Source organism: Hylaeus anthracinus, unplaced genomic scaffold, assembly GCF_026225885.1.
Source record: "Hylaeus anthracinus isolate JK02 unplaced genomic scaffold, UHH_iyHylAnth1.0_haploid 11994, whole genome shotgun sequence".
NCBI classification, from domain to species: Eukaryota; Metazoa; Arthropoda; class Insecta; order Hymenoptera; family Colletidae; genus Hylaeus; species Hylaeus anthracinus.
The window spans coordinates 10,183,813-10,201,643 of NW_026534341.1; the positions used below are offsets into that span (position 1 = coordinate 10,183,813).

Consider the following 17,831-nt stretch of genomic DNA (forward strand, 5'->3'; position numbering starts at 1 on the left):
TAGGCATCACTGTTCAATGCTAAGTAGGTTTAGCAGACTCCGTTCGGCCCTGCTCGGGCATTTGTCAATGCGAAGTCCTCGCACGGACACAATACAGCCAACCGAAAGTGCATTCTTTGGCCAGAGGGCTCGAACCGGCTCTTGAATTATCTTGCAAGGAAAAAGAACGAAAGGGAGGAACCAAAACCTATGTTATTGACCCTGCCTTCTTCGGGCTCTTTCGTCTAACTTCTCCCGTCGTCGTCGGTTTACTTCTGTTCTTTTTTCTCCGATTCTTCTTCTTTTTTTTTTGCTCGCCAACAAATACCGAAGCCAGAGGCATTTTCGCCGAAAGAGGTTGTAGCGCACAGACCCTGGCGCAATTTGCGGTTCGATCGCTTCGTTGATTTTACGGTACGAAATTTAACGGGCCAACAACGTTGCTAAAAAAAAAAAAAAAAATGGCTGTTTACACGGAAGCCAGGGGAACGTTTACGTTGAACGGCGTGCGAGCTAATGTTCGTGCTTTTTCCAGGAAAGAAGGTCCTTGGAGAAATTTCCGAGTCGAGCGCCGCGGCTGGACTTCAATTTGTTCCTCGTCGTTGAGGAAGCAGCCACCGTACGCGCTCGTCGCACGCTGGAGAAGACACTTTCGCTTTTTCCTGTCGCTGGCCAATTTAACATTATATGACGAGGGCTGGACACCGGCTGTCTGGCCTGTGCAATTATTGTTCAATTACTTATACGCGAAAGGGACCGCGCAGAATTTCGTGCAGGTCCAACTCGCGTGACCAGTCGCTTCCGTTTACGTGATTGGTAGGCCTGAAGAGGCGCGTTCCAAACATTTTCGGGGGCTTCGTGGAAGGTGAGAATTTCTACACCAGGGATGTGCAGGCAGAGAATTGTTTATTGGTTTTGATTGGTGGTTATTTTTGGTGGGTGGTTGGGGAAAATTATATATAAATATATTTATTCACTGTCGCATCAGCTTGTTGATTGGTTTCGTATTTCTCGTATACTACATATTATGCATTAGACATTCTTCTAGCATATGTTTTACTGTGATTTTTTTTTTTACGTTTTGTGCAATATAAGAAAATTGTTTTATTATTGGTACTGAATATAGAAAGAGCAGGACAAATTTAGTCAATTTTCATATATGAAAAATTCTTACATTTTAAGAATATATTTCATTTATTACAGTAGAAATACAAACCAATTAGATTTCCACCGAGTCAAACAAACAGCTGACTTTCAGAAGATTGTATCGAGGGGAAATTTCATTGAAGAAACCTATCTTCCAATTTCATCCACAGTGTTTCACTGAGAACGTTCGGATAATTGTTATTAACGTTGACAGAGAGGGAGGGGCAGGGTGAAAGGTACATCTATCTAATAATTCGACGACGCTCTATCCGATCAGCTTGCGTCAGAAGTAATTATAAATTAGATTAGCGTTATCTGATCGGATGGTTCATCGTCTCCTCCCACTTTTATGCCAGTTACCTCTCGAAACCCGAAAGCGTGCAAGTGAAAGCAGACTGCACCGGTTCTGGCGGCCGCTCTGAAATTTGCGCACGGTTCGAAAGAAAAATTGAGACGTGAAAGTGTACGTTTCAAAAAGATCCATCGTGGAACTTCGCAGACGGCCCTCGCATTCAGTTCTATTATGTTTCAAGTCGTACACGGCATAATGTGCTCGAGTGGAGATAGCGTTTCTCCTACGCAACTCGAGATTTACTGCATGAAACGGCTAAGGAATCTCTGATTAAGGAAGACGTCGTAATACACGACTACTTTTACTGAATCATTTATCTATGTGGCACATCGCAGGTTTTCATCGTACTGTCTTTGTGTATCCCTTGAGAATCCTTCTTCTGCGCCTTGATCGTTACTTTATAATGTAAACCATAACGTGGTCCTTTTCGGATGCATTAAAAATAAAATTTTACAATTGGACACAGTTTTAGTAAAAAAAATAGTGAACCAGTGGCACAACTAAACATAAGAATCTGACTACCATTTTACTTTAAAAAATATTTTTTCCTTTTACATTTATCAAACGTAGACTAGTCCCATCACGATAGAAATAATAACAAATGGACGTCGGTAGGGTTAGCATAAAAAAAAAACTCATTGATAAATACATAAAAATACGAATTTTTTCCAACCCTTGAAATTTCCGCATGCATCGTGGGGTATCATTCGAATGCATCCGATAAAACAGACACGTAGTATTGGAATACGTCGAGCGTCACGATAGGTTTATATATTTCATATATAAACTATATGAAAATCGAGTATATTTATTATACATTTATATTTCATCGAGTCCCCAAAAATGTGAGCCGCTTCACAGTCGATACTGTTCCGCCCTCGTTCCTGCGGTTCGTATACTCTCCCGATGGGTGTGTACTATCGGAATGTGTTGAAACATTGCGGCCACGAGACGGTCGGATTAAATCTTGATACATTGCCGCTATCCACGCGTAAAATTCGCGCGCTCGCGCGTGCACTCGCCGTGCACGTACACGCTCACTCTCGCGGACGGTTTCGTCGCGAAAAATCGTGATTTATCGCCCGCCCCGCCGATTGCCGATAATGTACATTCTATCGTAGCGAATTACTAAGTGGCCACTTGTCCGCCACGGTCCCTTGTACATGAATTATTCTATTCCGTGACCGGGCGTGCGTCCGCGACCGCTAATTGTTGCTTTCTCCGTCGACGAGCAAAGTCACTCGTTAGTCGGTTACATCGCGAGCGATCCACTCCAGGGTTGCCTTCAAAGTCATCTAAGAGAACTCGTTGAATTTTCTGGGGTTTGAATATCTGACAGCTAGTTTCAATGTTTAGCGAATTTTGTTAGAGATGTGTGAGTAGCCCGGTATGTGTTTCTATTCTCAGAGCGTGTAAGTAGCCTGAGACCGCATAGAAGTGATGATATCCTGATCGTAATATCTAGGTACTTGTGGTATCCTGATAGTATCCTGATAGATGTTTGAGTATCTAAATCTTCAAAGTGTGATTTATAGCATAGATATCTACTATATACTTGAATATTGAATAACGTGAATAATCCTATCTCTAGTATCGATCCCACGCGAAATTCGTCGTCGAGGCTTCGAGTTATACAACCATGGTCCACGCTAACTTTCGTTTATATAAGCGCCGGTTCCGTGATGTCACCGTGCGCCTTATTTCCACTGTCGTCTATGTTCCTACATGCCTGGACGAGAATGATCATTACGTCACGCCGTTAATGTCGGGAGGGTGTGTTCCAGAGCCTCCTTTTACGTCTCGTCGAAGAAAGTCTACGTTAACGAAAGACCGCACCGGAACCGCGCTTCATTTAAGTCTCATTTGCATAGACCAGGATGCAGATTATTCCGTAGATTCAGATTTTCTTGTAAGCTGCTTTGAAAATCATTTGAAAGGACGTATGTACTTCGTCTTTTATAGAAAAATGATATATTCTGAAAGTTATAGATTCTGTATCATATGAAAATGTAAATTTAAGTGGATATACTAAACAATTATTGTTCAGATTAAAAAACCTGTTTATAAAGTTGCTATTCCATTCATGGCATGTTATTCGATAGGAATCTTGACTATCCCTGATTACCAGCACGCGAACGTCAAACAATTTCCCATCAATGGCAAGGAGTAACAGATTTCGTGAAGTATCAAATGTTGCGTGCCCGAGCAGCTCAGCGATTGTGAATCATACTAATTATACATCCTTGCCGTGACTCTCGTTCCAGTCGGAAATTAGAGACCGCGGTTATGGATACGATTATTGCGTTTCTTGCGATTCGTTCGGATTCCGGGACCTTCTTGCATAGAAACGGAAGGCCTCTGATTGGTTTCTTCATGTTTCATTTAACTATTTGTTAATCGAAACCGAGAGCATTGATTACGCAAAACCACCAGTCATGAGCCCGCGCTCTCAACGATGCTGTGAGAAATTCCAATTGACGCAGTCACGAGTCGTAAATGAATAAATAGCGATCACTGCGTCGTAATTACTGGGATTTATTTCGAAGCCGATTGTGAAATTAATACAAATTCACGACAGACTGCTAGTAAGATAACAGTCATAAGTGATCACGTAAACTAGAACATACTTTTAAATTATTTTAACACAAATAGTAATACAATAATAAATACACGCAATAATGATACGATAATCTTTAAAGTAGAAAAGTGTTTGAACTCCTCCAGTTGAAACTAGACGAAAATCAATGATCTACTCCAGATGCAGAGTTTTGTTAAAAAGAGCAACTCAAAACATTCAAACGATTATGTTTATTAAAACAGCCTTTCACGCTTGATATACCAAGGCATTATAGTTTAACGATCTACATCAGCGAAGGTCTTCCGACAAACGGTACGAAGCAATTCCAAAGAATCGCTAAGTACATATCGTCGTCCGCCATGTCACGGTGACAAAGAAAGTCAGCGTGTCCCGCGGATAGCAGAATAGACGGGACAAGGCATAGGGACTGCACGGAGAGCATTGAGACCAAAAAAGGAGCAGCTGGCAAAACGCAAGGACGCGCGTATACGTTACCATGTCGTGTTCTCATAATCGATTAGCCATCCACGAGAGAAGGAATCCTTTTCTGTAACCCAACACGATCGTTCTCTTCGCGGAGAGGCCACCGAAGCATTTAGGACTGGTGGCCTTGCGAACGCCTACGTCCAGACCTTTGTCTCGAGAGTGGCCATTGCTCGTCGCAGCATCTCCGCGAGAGCCAGGGCCGATTTTATTGTTGGCGTATCCGTCGGGGCTCCGCTGGACATTCCTCGTGCACACGTATATACCTTATCCGCGCCGCGAAGTGGTCCAGCCACATGAAATTGAAAGTTAGCGTGGGTCGATAGCTACCGCCCAGACCGGTCCCAAGTTTACTTGGGCATTAAGTTGCCGATTGGACCGAGGAAATATCGCCAGCTTTCGTTCCCCCGGGGTCCTCGACACCCTGGATCGCCGATAGGCACGCACGCTGACGCGAAAAGTGGAATTTTTGCGGTTATCTATCGCGATCTTCGCTTGAGAACCCTGCCCTAGGGTCTCGTGTCTATATGGTTAGGGTTTACGACTACCCTGACCACCGAGAACAAGGAAACTTTTGAGAATTTTTACCTCGGTCGACGACCGTCTGGGTCTACAATACCTGGAAATTAATTTGCTCCTATAGCAAACGTGATCTTCCTTCTGAAATTGAAATTTTTTAAAAATACATCGAAACTTAGAGTCTCGCAGTGGGTACCGGTTGCAAGTAATTAATTGAATAACTTGTAGTTGATCGAAGGATGAAGGCGCTTGGAATGCGCGTTTTTTTCGGGAACGCTGCAATTAACCGTGTACAATTAAACCTGGCAGACTAGTTAGCCCGAGTATGTTTAATATTAATTGCCACGCGATACATTCTTCTCCTTCGATCGAGATTCCCATGATCTCCTCGATGATGCATCGAACGTGCACCCGCTGGAAGTCGTTATGGAAAAAATATAGAGCGCAAGAAATTAATGTATCATCTTCATATTGATTGCCTCGCGGTAGGGATATTTCCTGTTCTCGGTTTTTTATCAAATTTCACTTAGCTATATTGGGTTCGTAACGTATGGAAAGTGCGCTTATATAAAGAGAAATGCGCAGAGTGGGGCTTGTATCTGCAACCTCTTCGGGGGCTTCATAAATATTGATTTTATCAAGAAACACTCTCGACGTCTATTGGATAGTTCAAAGTGGCCAGATTTTTAATGGAATAAAATTTTTGTTTATTGTTAGACTGTACTGGACAACATTCAATTTTATCTAGTATAATATTTTTGTAAGTGAACTTCCATATATGGACTTTCATTCCAATTTAGCGTGTATATAGGCACAGTCTCATGAGTTGTTGTAAAAATATTGGCTTCAATCAATTTAAGCCTCTTTGGACCAAATTGTTTTCTTCTGCAAACGATTTGTAAGGCATTTAGTTTAATATTTTAGGTTTTTCCATTAATATTGTTATTGGTTATCAGTATACAATTAAGACGTATACTTCATCTTGTGAAACATTTAAAAATATTTGGTACAATGTCGATATATTAGCATGTGACCTGAAGATACACGAGTCCATAGAGGGTTAATTTACAACAATTGCAATAAGTCACATAAAATGAAACAAACATGAAGGAAAAGTGTTTACTGTATGAAACATGTTCTACCTATTTTATCAAACACAATTTGCTTCAGAAAGTAATAATTGCGCCTGTTTAACGTTGAATAACTCAAATTTTTCATTAAGTTCAGCATCGAATATATCTGTTTAATCGTTATTCGCCACACATCCGATGTCATTACGAAATGATGCTCCCAGCATCCTTTGAATGACGACATCTCCTCGAAACGTGGTTATCGTTGAATTCCGTGGCATTCAATCTCGTTCTTGTTCGATCACAGGTCAGCGGGCAATTATTGGACACGGAGTTCCAGCCGACGGTCACAGCGACATGCAAAGGCGGCCACATGACGATACGGGTGAATCTAAATCAGAGTTTTGTAGGAGCTATACACGCCAGAGATTTTCGGACGCCGCAGTGCATGGCGCCCGGAAATGGCTCCACACACGCGACTCTCGCCATTAATCTCCTGGCGGCCAAAGGATCTCCGGATTACTGCGGCGTCTTGGTAAATAACGTAAGTGCATGATCTACGTTCACGATAAATATTCAAACGTCAGCATGTTTGTAACTTACTCCGCGCACTTACTACACGTTTAGGTGAAACATTACACAACTGTCCAAGTCACAGATCTTTTAATTTTGTCGAGGGGCTGCAAGGCATTCGAAAGGTGAAGACCAATACTTAATCATGTTTAGAGAACAATAAACTTGTAATAGAAATGTTCAAGAATGTTGAGTGGCTGTTAAGATTGTGACATAATAAAGGCAGGAAATTTAAGCTAGATGTACATGTACAATGAAAATTATATTTTATGATACTAATATTCAGCTAGTTTAGCAGTGGTATATATATAGTTATCTAAAAGGACGTGGATCTTGATAAGAGAATTGAAATAAATTATTTTTGCGTTTCGTTCACCACCCGCAACGTTGAAATTTGCATTTCGGATTATTAGCCATTCGAGTTCAATCACACATACATACGAAGACACGCGTTGGCAACAAATTCCCCTTAATCCCGTTGTAATTTTTGCAGGACAACGAGGAACGTTCCATCTCCATCGTGGTGCGGATACACAAGACCCTGGAGCTAGCTGACGATAAATTTTACGTTATTACGTGCGGAAAAGCCGGATTCAAAAATGCGAAGTACATATAACGTTTATTAATATTAGCTCGTATCTCTTAAAATCACGGGCGCTACGGCCTGGCAAGCGAGGGTATAATTTCGCACGGTGCGATAATTTTCTGCGCAGGAATGAAACTTCGTTAGTATCGTTGCGCCTTTTCGACGGAGGCCACAAAGTGCAAGAGGCTATTTATGGTCACAACTATACTTTGCGTGCGGAGATCTCGCGACCAGATGGTTCGTACCGCATCTCTCACTCCATTTTCACCCCTTACGTTTAATTGGAATTAACGAGCAAGCGCGTAAACGCGTTCGCCCGTGAACGTCCGGGCATGCCGGTGATGCACTTTCATCAATCTTTTCCTTTGCAGGAATGTACGGAATTAAAGTGAAATCGTGCTTCGCTTTCAACAAACGAAACAGCAGCGTCCAGCTGATCGACGACAAAGGGTACGTTTAACGTTCGTCTCATTTTAATCGGCGTCCTTTCAAATGCAATGCCACTATTATCTGAAATTCAGCTAGATGAGACTCAAACTCTACATACTACTCAGTTTGCAACAAAGACTATTTTAATTTATACTGGACCTCGGTCAATCCTATAAATATTCGGACCCTCTATGTCTATTGAGGAAATTTGATTAAATTTGGTTTGATGTTATCAAATAAATTTTCTATAATAAATATGTACACAAATAAATTTTATATGTGTCTATAATGAAAAGTTTATTTAGAGACATCAAACCTGCCATTTCATTTAAACAAACTTCTTTGATAAACACAGAGAGTACGAGTTCATTCTCTTCTCTCCTTCACTCTATATTGGTCGATGACCAATAAAATCAGCACTCACTGGTATTTTCCATCACAACTTCCACGACACCGAATCGATTCGTATCCACGATCATAACCAATTGCGTAACATTCCTGTTCCATGACAAAGGTGTCCCGTAAAGGCTTGGGTCGTGACGAAATTCATGTACGATCGGAACACGGGACTGGCGGATGCGACATTGTTCTCGATGTTCCGGTTTCCTGACAGCCCGCAAGTGCATTTTCAATGCGACATCGCTGTGTGCAGAGGTATGTAAACTGATTCGCCGAGTGATTCCCGATTACAGCTGCGTGCCGACATCTGGGTCACAGTGTGCCGTTCAACTCGACCTAGGAATTAACATATTCCCCTTCGGAAGTATCCCCTACCGATATCAGATACGTTCGACGTTCGAGCGAGCCCGCGTCACCTGAGGTTCGCTTGTGGAAGACTTTTCATTCTTTTTTTTTCTTCAAGACGATGGATTTTAATGTTTCGCCACGCTCGATCGAGTGTCGAACGGTAAATTACGGCACGCAGATAACAGGTGGAATACGCGAAACGTTAATCTTCTATCCTCCAGGAAGCTGCGGTATCCCTATTTGCGAAGGCGATAACGAGGAAGAAATAAAGGGAGCGTCTTTAATTAATGGCCAAAGCGTGAGCGGCGAGGAAGGAGTGCTTCTTGCCAGCACGAGCGTGTTCGTTCTTGACCCTGGTCAAACGCCATGTAAATATTCCATCCGTACTTTTCATACGCCGCTTCCTACGATAAACCGATACCGTAACGAAAATTGCGCTCGCATTTTTCCGCTTCATCGATTTATGCTGGAACTATCGTGGATGCGTAACTGTTATGGATGCTTCTGTATCTTTGAATTTATTGGAGGTAGAGCCGTATAATTTTATGGGTATAATTCATTCTGTGTTTTGATCATCATTATCAAATATCGTCAAATATCGTGGCAACAGCACTGTATTAATAATTGGGTGATTTTTAAAAGAATTTTGAAATGTGTTCGTTCTATTGACTGCCACGATAGTTCTAGTATAGTTTGAAAGGTGTCATTTGTTTTACAGGATTTTGCCACATATTTTGCATGATTTTGTTATACGATATATATATTTTTGCTATCACATATATTATTTTATGCATTTGTACGTTTTATTTCGAGCCTTCCATGTAAACGCAACCCCATTAATTAGCTCGTTCCTCGACGTGCCTCAATCTTCGACCAGGACGATTAATAGGTCTCAATATCGATGCTTCTTGTTTAATAGCCGCGCAAAATTTGTACGAGGACGGCACCATTCACCCATTATGGCTGCTGTGGCTGGCCGTGGCTCTTGGTATTCTGTTCCTCATCATGCTCATTATCAACATATTCCTCTGCTCCGCGATGACCTGCAGTTGCACCAGGACCGATATCATCGAGAAGGAACCATCGATCATCGAAGATTACGATCCGTATCGTAGCTGGCATGGTTCTCAATATGGCTCGAGGTTTGATTTTCATTCTTTCTGGGTTTCGTTTTACTTCTGCTGCACCTGCGGTTGAAATGTTTAAAAATGTGTACGTAAAAGAAATTTTCGAGTGATAAATGCAAATCATTGTCAGATAGACAAGGAATAAATATTGCCCCCTTGTTGCACGAATTTTACTTTATCTTTTGAAAAAGAAACTGTTTCTTGGATTTTTATTTATTCTATAATTTCTAAATGACTAAGCTTGCAAAGCTATTAGATTATTTACGATTCCTGTAGAAGTTTCATAATTAACTGGACAAAGTTTGAACGAATGATACCGAGTACGTTGATGCACAAACGAAACAAATAGTGGAATAATTTATTGAGCTATCCCTGGAGGATCGACATTTATTCATTATTCCATCAGAAAACATACAAAAGCAAACATCATTATCTTATTGTAACAGAGACTGTTTTTATTGCATCTTCAGTCGAGCACATTATGCAGAGGATTAATTAGGCTGTCAATCAGTATTACATGGATTACTGAAAAGATTACCACGTTTTACTCCCAGCATGAGACTTGCATCTCTGATGAGGTTATTTGTAAAACGAATGCAGTTGTCATAATAGTATCGGTTCTGCTTTCTCTCTTTATGCGTATTGAATTAATATTCACATTTTATCAAGATCTTTTTAATACGAGTCATGTTCTGGGATTTGAGGACATGGTTTCTTGTTCTCAGTTCTTCTTTCACGTATCTGATGCATAAAACCGACTCTGATAATTGGGGACTGTTTTATGAACGGGGAATCGACTGACACACATCAGTAGTACATAAAATATTTTTCATACAGAACAAAAAAATAGTAAATGCTACTTTAGTGCTACTTAGATGCTTATCTAATTTAAGATAGAGGTTATTTAACCTTTAGCTGCTAGAGTTAACCCTCTGCTGCATAATGCGCCCGATCAGAAACCCAATAAAGACGATCGCAGTAAAGTTCAGTAAGGCCATTTTACGGGATTAGCGGCACGATGCTTTCTTGTGGGGATATCTAATAGGCTAGCTGGCTCAGCCACTTACTGCTCGGATACAGTATTAATTAATTCACAGGCTCATAACTAATCAAGAAATAATTTCTTTCTTCGAACATTAAGTGCAATTCACTCAACAAAGGCCTCAGTGCCGCCCATTAGACTTGAAAGGATTAAGAGAATAATAAAATACAATAAAAGGGAGACGAAATACATTTCTCTATACAGGGTGATTTTAGCAACTGCGCGTGGCTATAATTATTACTAATATCATGAAATAGAAGGCTTAAAAGAAAGATTCAGATGAGATTTGAAAATTTTAATTAGATCCTGACCGTTTCGCTGTCTGTAACCAGGTACTCCTTAAACGGGAAGCAAGGATACGCTTCCGGAGGATCGACGATGAACTCCACGAGGTCGATATCGACGAACAGCGATCACTACGCCATAGTTCACTCCAGACCAGGAAGCAGATACTCTGGACCCGGCCAGAAGCACCACCATCATCACAGAGGGCCACCGTCGAACATCGGTTCCCATTATTCTGGAAAATAATACACCCCGGATTAGCTACTTAACGAAATGATAGAACGAACAATTACTTCCGTTTTAATGTCCTGATATTCGCGTTTCAAGCTCTGTTTTAACAATGCAATCACTTGCAACGAGTACATTCGGATTCGTCGGAATCGCCGCTCACACTGTTCGAAAACAAACTGTCGATCAATAACGAAATAACGTACGATACGAGTCGACCCTCGACTCGAAAACGCGCAACACGAGTAAGCTGCTATGATTGATAGGGTGACACGGTAAATGATGGATGTGCAACGAAAATGGAAAAGAATTTTAGCAGGACAGGATGTAAATGGAATTTATAATGAAAATGGATGCTCGTATCGTTTACTAATTCAATTGTTCAACTTGCGCTTCGAACGATGTTGAGAATCGATCTTCGTGACTTGATGTGTCCCTAATAGTTACTACTAATATATTACGTACACAGAAAGGTTAAACAATTCCTGCCTTACAGAGTATTTTTGTACTAATGTTCAAGCATCAATATAGTTGTCTTCTCCTTCTCTCAATGAGACGGGACGCCTGTACCAGGGATTTTGAAGAGCATTGACGATTATAATCGATCGCAAATTTTCTTGACACGCTGTCGATCGTGTTTCATACGCTGAAATATCGCAATCGTTGAGCTCGTTTTTAGCGTCTTAGTCCAGGAGAAGGTTCTTCCGCTAGATCGTATATGTATCATATTTTAGTCATAAATTTAGGTACTTAGCATTTATAACGTTGCGCAACATCGTACATAATTAAGAAGAATCAAACGGTAACGCTTTTGTACATAAATTCATTTGATCGGGAATCATCCTTCGTGACCAGCGACACGCGCATGCTCACGCGCTTGTATCGTCAAAATTAGCATAGTTTTATACCGTCCAGTTAGGTGTGTTATCGTCACGAGCGAAATTTATTGTACAAAAATTTGCGAAGCAGAGCGACAGTGACAGAGAATTAATCGGACATTGACATCGCTCGGTCGTTGATAGGATTAGTTACTCTAATGGCTCAATCAAACATTCCATGTCCAATGAGTTACGATTACATGATCCATAAATATATTACAAATTTTGGAAAATGTTGGGAACTGTTCATTGTACCTTCTACCTGACTGGAAAAATCACATTCTGCTCTCACTAGTTGTTAAAAGTACGTATTAAGGGGACCAGAAAGTAATGTCGTTTCTTTTACATTAAATTCAAACAAATAAATTAGTAACAAGTAATTACTTTTAATCAATTCTGTAATCGCCCTCGTTACCAACAACCTTTTGCTGTTTAGTGCACAAGTTTTTAATGCCAGATCGATAAAAATTAATTGCTAGAGAGTGAGCTGATAAATGATAAACTAGTATTGACATTCGCAAAGACGACATTACGTTCTGTTTGCTCTAATAGAAAAATTAGTTGGACTGTTATTGAATAATTAAATCTCCACTTGTTAGTGGGATCAAATTGTGAGTAAAAGTATGCGGCCCTGACGGTACGCAACATTCATGAATACGTTGTATCACGTAAGGAGACACGCGTATCGTTCGTCTCGTTGTGCTGAATACTTTACCAAGGCTGACTTATGTATGCAAGGCTGCAACGCGGCAAACTATAATTAAAAACACGAACTACGTTTCAAGATAACTCGTTCCAAGACGCTAAAACTTGACAATATTAAGAAGTAAATTTGTTTAAAAATTTTAAGATTCCTTCTCTGTTATTGAAATATAAATCAACTTATTAAATTTTTGGGATTCACTTCTGATACTAGTAGGATAAATGATGTGTGAAATAAATTAATAAATGTGATAATTTTTTATATATGTGGGATACATATAAATAATTTTACTAAGATACCGGGAAAGGCAGATCATTTTAATCAGAACTGAAAAGATAGTCGAGCTTCTAAAAACAAATTTATTATTAAATGTACATTTTTATCTGATAACGGAGTATACGCGAATTACTCGCTTAAATACTACCTGTACAAAAACACGAAAACTCATCCTCATGTGCACATAATAACTGTTGAAACTCTTAAGCGTTTCGTTACATAAATAAGTATACAAAAGATGTTCGAATTCCAACAACGAACAGTCGGATCGTGTACGAGCAAGTTTTCTCGTTGTACCGACGATAAAAACGTTCAAGAAACGGAACCAGTAGACGAATATCCGATAAAGTTCGACGAACGATCGCTCGTACAATGAATTTCTCGCGGTACGGGTATACTAAAAGGCACGTCTGTACATCTTTATCAAAGATAATTAAATAAATTAAGAAAAAACGAACGTAGATTTACAACCATGTTATGCATAATGAAGGGATGTTAAAGGACATCGGTTAAATCGAACGTTGGCGCAGTTGACGATTTAATGTTCGTCGTTCGAGCGAGCAAATTCTTAAAAATTAAATATCGATCGATTTTAGAGGAACGTCTGACTAACGACAGGTACGTTCTACTGCGACAGCTACTCCCAACGAGAACGTACCTCAACGTTCCAGATAACCCACCCTTCGAGCCTGTCCAATTAACATGCAGACTCTCAACAATCCTCGAAATCATCCACCAAAATCTCGCCTAACCGACAATTAAAGGTTCATCTTCGACGGCATAGGGGAGAACGTTCCTGGCTGTCGAACGGATTCCTGTCTCGCCTCGCAGGTTACGCGAAATAAATTGCGGAGCGGGTTTCGAAGCGAACCGTGCAACAATAGAAACGTTTCATTCCACGTGACGAATAGTGATGGAACTGAGACGTGTTCAAATCCGAGATGGGCAAAATTCTGATACGAATTAAACGTTTTGTATGTTGGCTTGATGACGGAGCTGATACACTCTGTGAAATTTAATTTAGTGTAAATTGTTTGATTTTTTAAAGTGATTACTATTAAAGTATGTACAAGAGTTAGTCAGGTGAGATTCTGGGGCGTTCATTCGTTCTGTAGTAGATTGAATCTGAATTAGAATGTTTTAGTCGCTATTGACTGAATAGAACCCAAAGATTCAATTATGGAAATGGTGTCTCACATTGAACGAACGAAAGCTTATCGTAGTACTTGATCGAATGAAATTTTGCCCAACTTCGGTGACAATTAAATGGTGAAACGTTTGCTCGTTAGTTCTTGTGCTCGATGGCTGCGCGGGTCGTCGCGATCGAGTATTTCGTGTTTTAATGGTTCCGTCGTGTGTATTCAGCGAAACGAACCAGAGGGCTTTATCTACAAAGTGCGGTTCGTGACGAGGCGCACGTGCACCCGTGCAATTGCACCTGCGCAGCGCCACGATCGACGAGCGGACGAGCACTAAAGCGTTAATTGTGAGTTGCGAGTAACTGTAAGATGTATTCTCTATCCGCGATAAAGGAAACGGAGGCACCATGAATAAACGTACAACTATACACGGCGCGACGCGACGCTCGACGACGCGACGCCCGCCCTTCGATTGGAAAAGGTTGCGCACGTAAGACGCGCGGAATGATCGTTCCAGCATCAATTCGACGCCTAGTTCGAGCAAATTATGATGATTAGGCTCATGTACGGTGTTAGAGGGTGAAGGACTTTTTTTGAATATTTTCCCAGCTTGGCGTATGGTAGAAAGTATTGGTTTGTCTGGAAAGTCCATGCCGATTTTAGGTAGGTCGTACAGGTCTGAATATATCGAAATGGTTGAAAACAAATAACAAGTGTACAAACTTGAAGCACGCAAAGAAATAATTCTGAAAGTTGAGCAACAAAGGAATTTAAATAAAATTCATGAATTTTGATGAAGTTACAAAAATAAATACCACGATAAATGTTTGATTATGTAGTCTCCAATAATCTAAATAATATTCAATTCTTGCAGAAATTGTCAAGAATATTTGTTTGGCAATCAAGGTGTTAAAAGGTGGAAAGGTTGTGTAATACAATAAATTTATATCAAAATTCAAACGTCTTTGAATTTTTCTTAAAAATTGGCACGAACTTTCTAGACAACCCAATATTTCGACAAATGAGAAGGTTAGTAGGGTGTGTGTTTCTAGATTGTTCATAGACTGTGTGGGTACTTTAAGACGTGTTAACGCGAGCCTAACATCATGACTTCGAACTCAAGGGGGTAAATAGCGAATGGATCGACAAACTGATTGTACAGCCTCGGTAAGAGCTCAGAATCGGAACATTTTTTACAGGCTGTAGCAATCTTTTTGACGCCTCGCAGTGACGCGATCAGAAATTTCAAATAGAGAAGACAGGGAGACACTTTTCCATGAATGTTAGATAACTATTACACAATAATTTTTAAATTCTGTAAGGAGCTCCTTTCCGGTCGCGCCACTGAGGCTTCTCCTGTCTTCCTTGACGCTAAATTCTACGGATATTTTTTGCATTTTTCCTCATTTTTTTATTCCACTTTACACTTATTAGGCAATGGCTACGGTTACCCTAATTGAACTACTTGAAAAAGGCTGACAAGGACAAGAACGAAAGCCGCGTGCACCAGTTACGGGCACGAATTTCCTCCCTAACTACGGCCACTTTAGGAACCTGGACGCGATCCAGCGAAGCTTCTTGCTTATATCGCGCTGTCTCGTTTCAGGGACCAGCCGCGATCATCTGGATCGAACGGATCGAGTTTCCTTAAACAGCGTTTCCCTAATGATCGCCGATCGACCAACTCACCAGTGAAAGGTCTCTTGGCGTGTATTGTCTCGCAGATTCCTCCTTGAGCGCTACTTTTACCCAGAGATGGACAGAATTCTCGTCTAGGTACATTGTTTCGGATAAAAATAAACAACTCGTGACTCGTTCACGTTACAATCTCGATTATACGATCAAACTGTACCCCACGCGTTAGACTTTAAAAACAACTTAATATTTATTTTGCGGGATCAAACAACCCCTAACAGCGATCGATTGCAATTCTTAAAAACAAATAGAAGGAATAAAATTCAAATGATTTTTGGATAACTAGTAGACTCAATGAATGAAATTTCCATGCTAGTCCCTGTTCGTCTATTAATCGAAGAAAATTCAGCCCATCTCTGCCTACACCCCAACAATGCTTCCACGTTATTGTCTCATTAAACGACTATTTCTACATTATGTACAGAGTTACAATGGTTAGTAACATTCGCGCGTCCAAACCCTCGTCAAGTCTCGCGGAGACTAGTCGAAGTCTTCTGATCGGAATAGAGTTGATCCAGGACATAATAAATATCGACTCTTGGCAATACGTGGTCGTCGCCGTCTGCGGAACGACCGTCGTTGCTACGCCAAAAAACGGCGTCTACTCTCCCAACTTCTTTTCGCCTGACTTGTTTACCTTTTCGTTTGCGCATTGCACATTTTGGGGACCACGGCTAGGTCTCATTTTCGTGTAAACGCTCTACGACGATTCGCTACACAGCATACTGACTAATTTACAGGAATACGCTAAAAACATCGTGTATGCTTTGGACTGCCTTCGATCGCTGAGCATCCATCTAGGAACGATCAGTGAAACGAGTCCAACGACAGCGACGGCGGCGTGATGGGGGGCAAGTGGTCCCCGCATCTGGGGAAGTTTGGTGGCACTGGTGGCAGATCCGCGTGCGTACCCACGTGCAGGATCAAGTTCATACCGACGAGTATGTGGAAGAGGAAGTGACAGTGGAACAGCCAGTATCCTGGAAAGAAAGAAATGATAATGATCAATATTTCTTGTTCGTGCAGCTCCAGTCTTGGATTTCACTTAATCTTAGATAATCTGCTGAACCTAATTAGGCAGTAATACAATATCGAGTTTTCGTGAACTGATTAACAAACGAGTAATAGCATCACGTCCGAGGCAGGATCCGTTAGATAAGCTATATCTGTGAGTTCGACTAAGGAGTCCTAGACATAACGCTGTAATATTCTTTATAAAATAAAAATTACATATCGTACAGAACGGAATATTTTTTTAATAAAAAAAGAAGGAAAGCATTTACAAAAATATGTTTATACTCTTTTTGAATAATACTGTTAGTAGAAAAAAGCTTAATATCATTCTTCTTTTTATCGATTCTGAACAAAATTCCTATAATGTGTGCTATTTTGCTAACGTCGCACCAGAAATATCCCTTATCGTTGAACCAACCAACGTTCGCGCAAAGATTATCAAAACCAGCTCTAACAATTCCTAACGCCCCCTTGTAAACTTTTCCTATAAATCAATTCATAAACATGAGAAATTTGCTACGTTTGAAATACACGGATAACGTAGACATGGGATATTAGTGAATGTGGTAAAGAAAAGCAACAATTGGTTTGCACTCGATTCGCCATACGTAGTCTCTGTTAGGCAACTAAGCAGGAAGCGGAGGACGAAAATGGACAACAGGATGGAGACACCACACTGGGAACATATTCATTTGGGAATGAGAATAGTACTTATGTAACAGCTTATTCTTCTGAAGAGGGCATCATTAAATTGAAAGGTTGAGAAAGTGAATTATTGTATTACATACTGTTTCTTCTTCGTTCCAGTAGTAATAGAATCTATTTCATTATTTCATTTTACTCATTTGTAAACAAAAAGTATACTTCAAAATTGTAGGAGTGGGAATGTGTGCATGTGCGTGAGAGAGCGTTAGTTATAGGATAGGTATAAGGATATTGTAACGTAGCTTTAGTTTAGTTTAATTTACGACCTGGCCACTTG

At 40.5% G+C, this 17,831-nt stretch overlaps 2 protein-coding genes across 2 annotated transcripts in view; one reads left to right on the forward strand and one right to left on the reverse strand.

The window, feature by feature from the left end:
• Positions 1-12,255, forward strand: part of LOC128888498 (uncharacterized) — a 33,060-nt gene extending 20,805 nt beyond the window's left edge. The window contains exons 2-9 of the mRNA XM_054145394.1: positions 6,435-6,671; positions 7,194-7,306; positions 7,414-7,523; positions 7,658-7,736; positions 8,230-8,369; positions 8,684-8,830; positions 9,382-9,604; positions 10,964-12,255. Of these exons, the coding sequence (XP_054001369.1) occupies positions 6,435-6,671; positions 7,194-7,306; positions 7,414-7,523; positions 7,658-7,736; positions 8,230-8,369; positions 8,684-8,830; positions 9,382-9,604; positions 10,964-11,162 (1,248 nt within the window). The 3' untranslated portion in view covers positions 11,163-12,255. The remainder of the gene's footprint in view (positions 1-6,434; positions 6,672-7,193; positions 7,307-7,413; positions 7,524-7,657; positions 7,737-8,229; positions 8,370-8,683; positions 8,831-9,381; positions 9,605-10,963) is intronic.
• A 150-nt stretch (positions 12,256-12,405) lies between these two features.
• Positions 12,406-17,831, reverse strand: part of LOC128888495 (uncharacterized) — a 52,059-nt gene continuing 46,633 nt past the window's right edge. The window contains exon 10 of the mRNA XM_054145388.1: positions 12,406-16,815. Coding sequence (XP_054001363.1) covers positions 16,643-16,815 — 173 coding nt within the window. The 3' untranslated portion in view covers positions 12,406-16,642. The remainder of the gene's footprint in view (positions 16,816-17,831) is intronic.